Genomic DNA, 12,393 nt, shown 5'->3' with positions numbered 1-12,393 from the left:
CCACTCTGGCGCCAGACATCAACGTTTACAAACACCAGCTCACCGAGAATAATACTGACATCAAAACAATGAAAGCAGTTCAACGATGTCAGCAGGTGATTCACACATCCGTGAAGCTGCGTCCCACTCTGTGTAAAACTCGGTGGGATTTCAGCTTTACTGTAGCGTGCGCTGGGTAACAGAGGAGTGAACCACTCCTGTGGTTGGTTTATAATCCATGTAAAACCTGCATCTCATAGTGATGTGAGGCTAGACAGTTTTCAAACAGTAAACGCTTCAAAGTCTGCTTCTTCATAAAGTTCTTTCACAAAGACAAACGATTTATTCCACCGAGTCTACCAAAGTGAACAAACAATACATATTGGACTTAGAGATGTTTTCTCTATCAACTCCTCAATTTTTAAATACGAGTGTACTAAAAGAAGCCAAGTACGTTGTTTTTATTTCAGGGCCCTTTGAAGCCATTAATCACAATATTCCCTCCAGATGTTGAAAGTTGTTGTCCAAGGTTAATATTCAAAGTGCCAGCTTCATGTGGTTGGTGCAGGTTAATAAGGCGTTGGCTTCATGTGGTCGGTGGAAGTTAACCAAGCGAGCTTCTTATGGTTGGTGCAGGTTAATAAAGACTTGGCTTCATGTGGTTGGTGCAAGTTAATAAAGCATTGTTTCATGTGTTGGTGCAGGTTAATAAAGCATTGTTTCATGTGGTTGGTGGAGGTTAATAAAGCACCGGCTTCATGTGGTTGGTGGAGGTTAACAAAGCGTCGGCTTCATGTGGTTGGTGGAGGTTAACAAAGTGTCGGCTTCATGTGGTTGGTGGAGGTTAACAAAGTGTCGGCTTCATGTGGTTGGTGGAGGTTAACAAAGCACCGGCTTCATGTGGTTGGTGGAGGTTAACAAAGCGTCGGCTTCATGTGGTTGGTGGAGGTTAACAAAGTGTCGGCTTCATGTGGTTGGTGGAGGTTAACAAAGTGTCGGCTTCATGTGGTTGGTGGAGGTTAACAAAGCGTCGGCTTCATGTGGTTGGTGGAGGTTAACAAACTATTGGCTTCATTTGGCTGTGCAATGTTCCAGTGCAGGGATTACTGTATGTGTCAGTTCGCTTTCTGTTTTAGCGACTCCGCACTACACTACTCCCGATTACTACTTTTGGACAATATCAGTGCATAGATGGGATAAGTTTGTGCAATGGTAATATATTTAAAGATGCAAACAACAGATCAACATATCCACGGACGGTGTGTTTGTTTAATATAAGGAGCGATCACTGTCAGCTTTTGCCAGACCAAGGCAAATATACTACTTAAAAATCAGGCCAAAAAACTGAACACATGATTTTGCAGTTCTGCGCTGCCATCTGCAGCCACTTGAATATTCTTTGTGATAAGACACAGAAAAAAGACTCTTCTTCGGGATAAGGCCATTAATGAAGCTACATGTGTATATCAGGCAGACATGAGGACAGTGTGGCACCTGGACGGGTCTTACCTTGTTACAGTGACGGCCAATGCCCATGAGAAAGTTGTCTGGTTTGATGTCTCTGTGGATGAAGTTCTTTGTGTGTACATACTCAATTCTGCTGATCATCTGAAGAGGAAAACAACTGGGGTTAATGTTTCATCTGGATACACTGCTCTGCCTTCTCTATCTCCACTGAAATTCTATAGATTTTCACAGCCTGGACCAGCAAATTAACCACTAAATGAAAGGCAGGCATTCTGGTATCATGCAGGATTGTGCTGAGAAAGTGAAATACACAGTAGTTCAAGCTTGGAATTTTCTACGTAGTTCTCTGGTGAAGTCGAAGCAACCACTGCTACATGCGGTGGTCCACGCGTCTCCAGCATGTCCACTGTAGGGGAAGTGACTGAGTGCTAGTGGGCTACCTGGTCTGCCAGCATGAGGACCGTTTTCATGGTGAAGCGGCGAGAGCAGAAGTTAAATAGATCCTCCAGACTGGGTCCAAGCAGGTCCATGACTAGGACGTTGTAGTCCTTCTCTTGGCCATACCACCTGGTGACAAAACGGCACATGTTTAAACACTGACCTTTAAATAGACAGAGGACATTAGACAAGTTAGATGAAAACATCTACTTTACAACAAACAAGGAGACACACATAATTGAGATGGCAAACAAAGGAGCCACAATGTTTATGGAGAGAAATATAACTCTGGTAACATCTGTAAAAAGCTAATGTAGTTCATTTGTCTTCCAATTACTGCGTATGTAAATGGTACCCTTAGAGATAGGGTGAGGAGCTCAGTCACCCTTAGAGATAGGGTGAGGAGCTCAGTCACCCTTAGAGATAGGGTGAGGAGCTCAGTCACCCTTAGAGATAGGGTGAGGAGCTCAGTCACCAGGGAGGAGCTCGGAGTAGAGCCGCTGCTCCTCCACATCGAGAGGAGCCAGCTGAGGTGGCTCGGGCATCTATTTCGGAATCCCCCCGGACACCTCCCGAGGGAGGTACTCCGGGCATGTCCCTCCGGTAGGAGGCCTCGGGGCAGACCCAGGACACGCTGGAGGGACTATGTCTCTCTATGGCCTGGGAACGCTTTGGAGTGCCACCGGAAGAGCTGGAGGAAGTGTCTGGGGCGAGGGAAGTCTGGGCAACTCTGCTCGGACTGCTGCCTCCGCGACCCGGCCTGGATAAAGCGGTAGACAATGGATGGATGGATGGATGGTAAATGGTTGTCTCGCACGATCTGGGATCCTATTACTGTACCCTACTCCCTGTCTTTAAAAGAGAACATTAGTTTGGTTTAAGTTATGATCATCTGTACCAAATGTTCTGAAAAGGTTTAGACGGACAGCTGTACTAGGAGTCTTTGAACAGTGGTTCAGTGGGTCAACAGACAAATGGGAATCATGTCACAAGCTTTTCAGTAAAGGAGTCTTCACAAATCATGCAGTCTGTAGCAGAGGGAGCCAGCAGGTTCACTACAAGGGGGGGTTCTATAAAGTACTGGACCTGGATGAAGCAGCAGACACTGAAGATGGGTGGTAACATGGAACAATATGATTCCATCCACAGAATGTTTAAAGTAACAAGAGGAAAAGAGCCGTCATGTCAAACTATGCCTCAATAACAATACGAGGAGAGGGAAATCCATCATTCTTCAAAAGATGGTGCCTGTAGCAAAGAACAGTTCATTCAACAGAAATATCTTTATGATTTGATATTGAATGAGAACTTTGGAGTTGAGTGCCTTACAGTTTGATAAATACCCGGATCAGCCTTTCTGATAGACTCCTTTATTTCTGAGCGCTCAGGCTCACCAGCGTGCCAGACTCAAACATTTAATTCTTTCACTCAACAAGCAGGAGCAACTCCGACCCTTCAGCTAAGAACTAGTCTATTCTGCACCCAGTGCTGATTTTGAATCCACCACATATCTATAATATCTCCAGTAGTGGTCAAGTCAACGTAGCACCAGGGAACAGAATTAGCAGTAGTTTACCACCAGGTGAAGGCTTTGACTTGGCACAAGAATGACTGACTCATCTGTGGAAGAATGCCAGGTTCAAATCAAAGTTAGGCTTGATGCAAAAAACATACCCAAATGTAAACGAGGCAACTTTTTTTTTTTTTTTTTTATAACAGCAGCAAGTGCAGCATTGGCTATTAGGAGACAAAGGTCTGTGCAGTCATCCTGAACTTTACAGTAGAGCTGTCATAAATAGTCCACAATGAAAAGTTGTCAACAGGATGTATTTTAGTCGACTCGTCATTTTACTATTAGACCACCTATTTCTATTTGTTGTCCGTCTCAAACAGTTCATCTAGTTTCACTTGTGCTGAGCTCCAAATCCCCATCATCCACTAGCTAAAGGGACTATTTTTCTCCTGTAGCAGGAGTATTGAAATAAAATGTTCAGAGGTCCAGTTTGACAACATTTCTTGATGCAAGGGTATGGAAGGCCAGAATGTCTAACTAATGAGTGTGAAAAATATTCACATATACTCCGGTTTCCTCCCTCAGTCCAGGAACATGCCATGAGGTTAATAGGTCAAATGCATCTAGGTGTGAACGTGAGTGAGTGTGGTTGTCCCTGTGCGTCCTGTGATAGACTGAAGACCGGTCCAGTTGTATTCTGCCCACACCCATAATAAACTGGGCCTGCCTCCAGCATCCTGACAAGGATTAGAAGATGGGTGGATATATTCAGTAGCCTCGTAGTTCTATCAACATCTGCATGGACTCAAAAGCCGATTGTTTGATCAAATGAATTCAGAGCAATCCAAAACATCTCGACTATTTATTATCATGGAACTGAAAGTATATGTATGACTGCTGATGTGTTTTATCAATTATTACATAAATGTCAGGCTCATTTTCAAAAGGAGAGAAAAAAGATTAAATAAATTGTGCATGTCGAAATAGAGTGCTTGATTTCAGAACGATGGAACACATTGTACGGACAAATCTAAACATTCTTCTGGACTTTTGGAGAAAAATTCACTTTCTTCATCAAGGAGGAAGCCCAGTTTCACTGTGGCGAAAGCTGCCTGGCAGTGGTGTGTCCTGTACAGCACTAGTTTCCTCAGGCCTGGGGAAGAGTCTTGGGACCATTTGGAGTCAGGGTCAGTTTTAATAAACTGCTTCTTTCAGGATTGAACTGCTTGGAGATCCACCATTAACACCAGGAGAGGTGCTACATTTCCCCACTTAAAGTCTGAGTGACTTCCTGCGACAATCTCCTGACGATGAGATATGAGAAATGAATTTTAATGAACTGAAGAGCTGTAGTCCAAAGCTGAAGCTCCCAAAACAGTTGCTTCACATTCAGTTCATTAAAAAAGTCCATCTGAATGAATGAATGTGTGAAGGATCTTGGTGGACTGGTCATACTACTCTGACTACCAATATTCACTCCACACGTTTCTGATCTCAGTGGTTAGTCAGTTCAAAAGCTTTACGTTTTATCTCATGGTGTTTTACCCTTTAATTAGTGTGAAGTTTTCTGAGCCAATCAGACACGGGTTTGGTTCTTCCAGCAGTAAGAATGGCCAGGAATAACTGTCCATCAGGGCTAATTGCTCCATTATCACTTCTCCCTTTTGAGGGCACCATCTGGTCCCCATTTTTCCTCAACTTCCGCCATCTCATCTGTCTTTTTCTCTCTTTCATTCCATCTTTTCTCTCATTTTGTCCATTGTAAACCTTGTCAAATTTTGCCCCGGAAATACACAGATTTGATTGGCTGTGTGATTTCACATGTCATGGCTTAACTCACATGTACAGTGGGGAGAACAAGTATTTGATATACTGCCGATTTTTGAACTTTTCCCACCTACAAAGCATGTAGAGATCTGTAATTTGTATCAAAGTTGCTCTTCAACTGCGAGGGACAGAATCTAAAACAAAAATGCAGAAAGTCACAGTGGATGATTTTTAAATAATTAATTTCCATTGTATTGCATGACATAAGTATTTGATACATCAGACAAACAGAACTCAATATTTGGTACAGAAACCTTTGTTTGCAATTACAGAGATCAGACGTTTTCAGTAGTTCTTCACCAGGTTTGCACTGCAGCAGGGATTTTGACCCACTCCTCCATACAGATCTTCTCCAGAGCGTTCAGGTTTCGGGGCTGTCGCTGGGCAACATGGACTTTCAGCTCTCTCCAAAGATTTTCTATTGGATTCAGATCTGGAGACTGGCTAGGCCACTCCAGGACCTTGAGATGCTTCCTACGGAGCAACTCCTTAGTTGCGCTGGCTGTGTGTTTTGGGTCGTTGTCATGCTGGAAGACCCAGCCACGAGCCATCTTCAATGCTCTTACTGAGGGAAGGAGATTGTTGGCCAAGATCATACGATAGATGGCCCCATCCATCCTCCCCTCAATACGGTGCAGTCGCCCCGTCCCCTTTGCAGAAAAGCATCCCCAAAGAATGATGTTTCCACGTCCATGCTTCACAGTTGGGATGGTGTTCTTGGGTTGTACTCATCCTTCTTTCTCCAAACACGGTGAGTGGGTTTTAGAAAAACTCCACTTTTGTCTCATCACACAACATGACCTCCCATTCCTCCTCTGGATCATCGGCAAACTTCAGACGGGCCTTGACATGCGCTGGCTTGAGCAGGGAGACCTTGTGTGCAGTACAGGACATTAATCCATGATGGCGGAGTGTGTTACTGATGGTTTTCTTTGAGACTGTGGTCCCAGCTCTATTCCGGTCATTGACCAGGTCCTGCGGTGTAGTTCTGGGCTCATCCCTCACTGTCCTCATGATCATTGATGCTCCACGAGGAGAGATCTTGCATGGCGCTCCAGACCAAGGGCCATTGACCGTCGTCTTGAACTTCTTCCATTTTCGGATAATTGCACCAACAGTTGTTGCCTTCGCACCAAGCTGCTTGCCTATTGTCCTGTAGCCCATCCCAGCCTTGCACAGGTCTACAATTTTATCCCTGATGTCCTTGCACAGCTCTCTGGTCTTGGTCATTGTGGAGAGGTTGGAATTTGTTTGAGTGTGTGGACAGGTGTCTTTTATACAGGTAACGAGTTCAAACAGGTGCAGTTAATACAGGTATTGAGTGGAGAACTGGAGGGCTTCTTAAAGAAGAACTAACAGGTCTGTGGGAGCCTAAATTGTTACTGGTTGCTAGGCGATCAAATACTTATGTCATGCAATACAATGGAAATTAATTATTTAAAAAGCATTCACTGTGATTTTCTGCATTTTTGTTTTAGATTCTGTCCCTCACAGTTGAAGAGTACCTTTGATACAAATTACAGACCTCTACATGCTTTGAAAGTGTGAAAAATTCAAAAATCAGCAGTGTATCAAATACTTATTCTCCCCACTGTAAGTGGTCTGTGCGTTTGCTCATCCACTACCGTAAATAAGCCTGGGACGATGTCAATAAATCAATGAATCGAACGATGAATAAAATTAACTTGATCATTTTTCCTGAAGGGTCAGTGTCTGGGTCTGGACCTGCTAAATTATATGTATTTTTTTATGAAGAATTATAGCGAGATTATGTGAATATTAGCAAATATTATGAATGGATTTTCACTAAACAGTCATCCGACAGGTATGGTTTCTAAAAATTGCGTTTCTGGGCTGCTTTGAAAGAAGGACAAAACTGAGTGCATACCCATTATAGAGAGATGGTCTGTACTTTATATTAATGAAACATAGTCTGTACTTCTTGTAAAGTCTTTGGACGATATGCAGGCTACTTAGACTATTTGGCAGTTATATTAAAAAAAACAATAGTGGGAAAAAATAGGTCAATTGTTTATTTTTTTTAAAGTACCTTTATTCCTTAATGTTTGAAGAAACTGGTAAATAAAAATAAAATCCTATCTGAGCAGCATTAGTGGTAAAATAACAAAATGCATTGTTTTCATAGTAAAACAGCAAATAAACATCAAGAATTTAAGTGCATTCAGTTGTTGGGATCTGCAGGACCACAGAAAGTTTGTTCATTTTTTGGTTAGAGACAATATTCATTTGTCATGAGACGCAGTCATGACATGAATTCTGACCCAGGAATGTGATTGACCATCACACCCAGTGGGGGTGGAGGGCCTTCTGCAGGACCTTCCTCCCCCCCTTTCTGCTCACAAGACTCTTCCCCCATGCAATCAGCCAGTCACTGATTGGTTGAAGCTCTCAGGCTTTGACACCTCTGAAGTCACACGTTCAACAAAAGGCTTCACCCAGCCTCCATCTCTCTCTCTTGCAAAGCAAACTCCAAGGAGGTGGGTTGCTGGAGAGCAGCTCATCCAGTGTTAGCATACAGCTAACACCAGAGGCCTGCAAGCAGGGGCCTCCACTCCTCAACTCATCTGCTGACCCACCACGAGGGTCAGACCTTCCCCTGATCCAGAGACCAGCACCCAGAGTCTGATCTCCAGGGAAACCAACCGGTTCCTCCAGGACGGACCAGGGAAACGACGCCTCACAAAACTTCTTTGTGTTTTCCTGAACAAGCAGGAAAACCATCACAGACCTGAGCAACCAGCTCCTCAGTCTGGACAAAAGGAACAACCAGGACCTGTAAAGAAGGACTCCTGAAACATCAACTCCATCTTCTTCTCCTCAGCCTGCAGAACCAGCAACCACAGTTAGCAGGAGGTGCTAACTACAGGAGAAGACACCAGCTTCCCTCCAGCAGGACAACAACTGAACTCCTTCAAGGAAGTGGTAACAACTGGGCTTTACCTGAGATTAGTTAAACCTGATGCTATGATAGAACTGTTTAACTTTATGAAGATGTGTTGATTCTGTTACAGTGATTGAGTTCTATAGATAATGATATTAGGAGCAGTTATCAACCTGTAAACCAACGTTAGCTCTGCCACAGACACAGGGTCTGCATGCTAATCTTTGCTTTACTAACTAGTTAACTCACAATCCTACACATATCACATCAAAGACAACATCACACAGTAACTGAACACCATCTGACGACTCCTGACGTTTTACAAGACAAATCGCATTCACATCAACTCATTCTAGAAATGGTCCTTTAGCAGAGACACACAGGAAGCAGATGCTGTGGCTAGCTTCTATTGTTCTTTTGCTATCAGCACATGGTGGAGACTCAGGACAGACTTCCTGTTCTCTGATAACCTCCATTTGGAATGTAGTTTCTTGTGATCCGCCATCTTGTTTTGTAGTTCCATCACACGTCTCACACACACTCCCTCCAACTCTCTCTCTCTCTCTCCACACACACGTCTCACACACACTCCCTCCAACTCTCTCTCTCTCTCCACACACACACACACACACACACACACACACACACACACACACACACACACACACACACACACACACACACACACACACACACACACACACACACACACACACACACACACACACACACACACACACACACACACACACACACACACACACACACACACACACACACACACACACACACACACACCAAGCTGTATATAGGTAGTTAGAATCTGTGTTTTATTTGTTTTCATTGTTAATAAATATAATGTTTGGAATCATACTTGCTGTTTTATTAATGAGCACAAAGGAGAATGAAATGTCGACCTCTTCTGTGTCAAGAACTCCAAAATCCTTCAAGCTTTACTGTTAATTCTGGTAATTGTAATTAATTTAACTATTAATTCAAATTCCTGATGAACTGTTTAGTATATCTTATGAGACTGATAGAACTGAATTGGTTATCATTTCCTGTTAAGACAAGTGGAGCTCCAAGGTTCTGATACTGATCAGATTAAATTTCAACATTATTAATAACTATCTTTGATAATTATTAATCATTATCGATAGCCAACCAAAACATAAATAGTGATCCATGTGAGGACATAGTGGTCCCAACACAGTATATAAAAGCTGCTTACAATCAGTAGATATCCGTGAGAAATAAAAATTATGGGTACGAGGGCTGCTTCATTATGGAAAAAAATTCTAATCACTATTATTTGGGGCAAGATTGAAATTATGATTTACACGATCATGTCTTTGAATTTGGAACAGCATTTATTGAACAGGTTTTTTTTTTAAAAACCTTCCTGCTAAATATATACAAATATCCTGTAATGTAGTAGTAAAAAACAAACTGTTGTACTGCACTCAATCTTTTTAAACAATAAATAAATAAAATACAACAACAAATATAATAAAATTGAGTCGGAGGTGGCGTGTTCAGCAAGGAACTCCAAACTATTTTCCACTCGAACGCACTCAATACGCTTTTCCTCTCTCTCTTTTTTCTCTCATCTCTCCAACAGAGCGCGCACAGTGTGACAACAAAACTACTTCCGCTCGAAAACCCCGCCTCTCGACAAAATAACATTCCCCATCGCCCCACAGTAACTGGGTGAATTATGACCTTAACTGATCACCACAGCGGGGAACTTTATTTTGTAGAGAGGCGGGGTTTCCGGGCAGAAGTATTTTGGTGTTACACTGCGCTGCGCTCTTGTGTTGGACAGAGAGAAAAGAGAGGAGTTCCTCATAAGTGTGGTTGAACGGAGAATATAATTTGGAGTTCCTTGCTGCACACGCTGCCTCGGACTCTGCAACCTAATCGTTTTTCTTCGATTATATGAATTTTGAGATCGCCTGGAGCCATAATCGTAATTGAAATTAGAATTCGATTGAGCAGTCCTAATGGGTACCCATAAAAAAATAATGTAATCATTTTATGGATACCCGGTACCCGCTGTTTTTGATTCGGTTCCTACTTGGAACCAAATTTCGGTACGCTCACTGTACTGATAAAAGTATCTTCCTATTTTCTCCATCGGGGGCCTCAAACTCTGGTCCTCGAGGGCCACAGCCCTGCATGTTTTCTATGTGGCCCTCCCCCGAATGTCCTGATGGTTCATCACCACATTCAGCATAAAGCCAGATAACGAGCTGCTCATTGCAATCAGCTGTGTGGAAGCAGGGAGATATGGAAAACATGCAGGGCTGTACTGAGTTTGAGACCCCTGTTCTATATATTCAGCCAAGGAACAGCAAAAGCTGAGCCATGTGCAAAAGACCCTAAAAAAAACTATCAATATCTTGGCGGTACTTGATGTACCCAGTTCGAAGAACATTCTGAGTACATCCTGATGTTACTACAGGTTTGACTCTTTAACCTTTGGTTAAAGCTGTTTTAAGGTTTTTTACATTCAGAATTCACATTAGTCACATTGTGAAAAATCCCATTTAAAATAGCAGCTGGAATAACAGTGAAAATTTAAATATGAAGCAATGGCAAAAGTCCTATATTGGAGTTTTATGTGCCATACTCTAATAGAAATTCTGTTCTAATTCTAATTAGATTCTAATTTCTAATTCCGTTAGAGAAAACCACTAATATATGGCTCCTTGACCTAACAGCTCAAATAGATATTGGCTATTTTTCTTGCGTCTTTCATCTGATGGACTTTCATAGAAGCACTGAACTCTGGTCTGGAGAAGTGGATCTTTGTTCATTGCCACATTTTGTTTACAGTGTGAAACAAACAGGAAGTGAACTGATGGAGTGATGTCGAGTGCATGTTGCATGTTGAGTAGAAGAACACAAGCTAACAGAGCTACAACTAAGAAAACAAAGAACATGTTCAGAAACTGTCTGGTGGACAGACAGCGAGGTGTGGACACTTATAGATCCCTGGGGCCTGTACTACGACACTGGATAAATAAACTCCTCTCTACAGTAAAGTATGAAATGTACAAATGCATGCATGTATTCTCTCAAAAGACAATTGAAGGTTAATATGAGGTCAGAAAAGGAAGCAGTCCAAAGTATTTTTGTTCACTTTGGACAATGTGGGGGTCTGCGTGATGTCATCATTTCATGATAAACTAGTTCCATCTTTAAAACCTCAGAATCACTTTATGAATTCCTGGAGAAATTCTTTATCAACGCAGCACCAACAATGTTTCCAGCTCTAACGCAACACAAATGATAGGGACCATTTTCAGGGCGTTAAAGAATGGAGAAGGAATCAGCTTCGCAGTGGTGTGAATCTCCTGCTACTGCGGAGGACCGAGCCGTTTTGATGCTCTGGTCAGCGCTGCTCTCCTCGGCGGGCTGGCTTTTTAAAACGGTGACGTCTGGTAGCAGAGCGTCCACTACGCTATACAACGGCTTTGCAAACATCTTTGCTTTGCGGTATTTTGAGTGTGAAATACGTTCAAACAGTGACATGTCATGTTGGCTAGCTGCAATGCTAACTTCTCAAGCAGAGGAGCCGGCAGGGAAACACTTGTGTCATCATTGCAGTAACAGTGAAGCACAGAAGAGGCTTCACGGATCGGAAATCTCCACAGGCTGGATCGGAAATTTCTAATTTTGTACGAGTCCCATAGACTAGCCACCGGAAATTTGTACTATTCCGTACAAATATGTACTAGTCTCGGACTGGCGTTAAGATCGACCCCTGCTAATGTCTGAGCCTAATGTTTAATACATATTCAAGTGCAATTTTGTTGACAGAGACTTTATACTTTATTGTTTCAGTTGTGTGCAGTTTTTATTCAAGTGCATTTTTTATTAACAGAAACTGACAGTCCATTTTATTTATTGTTTTTGGTTGTTTTGATTATTTATTTTGGATATTTACAATGTCTTTTTCATAACACAATTCCAATTTTAATTATTCTTAAGAAATAAAAGTGTATTTATCTTTAAAAGGGTGTACTTGCATTATTAAATCATTATTATTATATTAGTGGAAAAATGGCATCAAACGGCAATATTATTGTTTATCCCAATAATTTAGATAGATAGTGGAGAGAATTTGTCTGACAGGGCTCAAAAAAATGCTTCATATGTACACACACATAAAAGTCATTAAGAACAGAACAGCAATACCCTATATACTAAAATATGCTAACATTTATAGTCCAGCAAAATGTTATCTTGACAGGCCTAACAT

General features: G+C 42.2%; 1 protein-coding gene across 4 annotated transcripts in view; it reads right to left on the bottom strand.

The window, feature by feature from the left end:
- The window catches only part of csnk1a1 (casein kinase 1, alpha 1), a gene marked incomplete at its 3' end in the record, with an annotated part of 52,273 nt that overhangs the window by 31,538 nt on the left and 8,342 nt on the right, over nucleotides 1–12,393 (bottom strand). For all 4 annotated transcript variants that reach the window (XM_080502699.1, XM_080502701.1, XM_080502702.1 and 1 more), the window contains exons 3-4: nucleotides 1,887–2,013; nucleotides 1,489–1,587 (exon numbers count right to left, since the gene is read on the bottom strand). In XM_080502699.1, the coding sequence (XP_080358825.1) occupies nucleotides 1,489–1,587; nucleotides 1,887–2,013 (226 nt within the window). The remainder of the gene's footprint in view (nucleotides 1–1,488; nucleotides 1,588–1,886; nucleotides 2,014–12,393) is intronic.

This window comes from Blennius ocellaris (genome assembly GCF_963422515.1).
Source record: "Blennius ocellaris genome assembly, chromosome: 9".
NCBI lineage: Eukaryota > Metazoa > Chordata > Actinopteri > Blenniiformes > Blenniidae > Blennius > Blennius ocellaris.
This window is presented reverse-complemented; position numbering and strand designations above follow the sequence as displayed.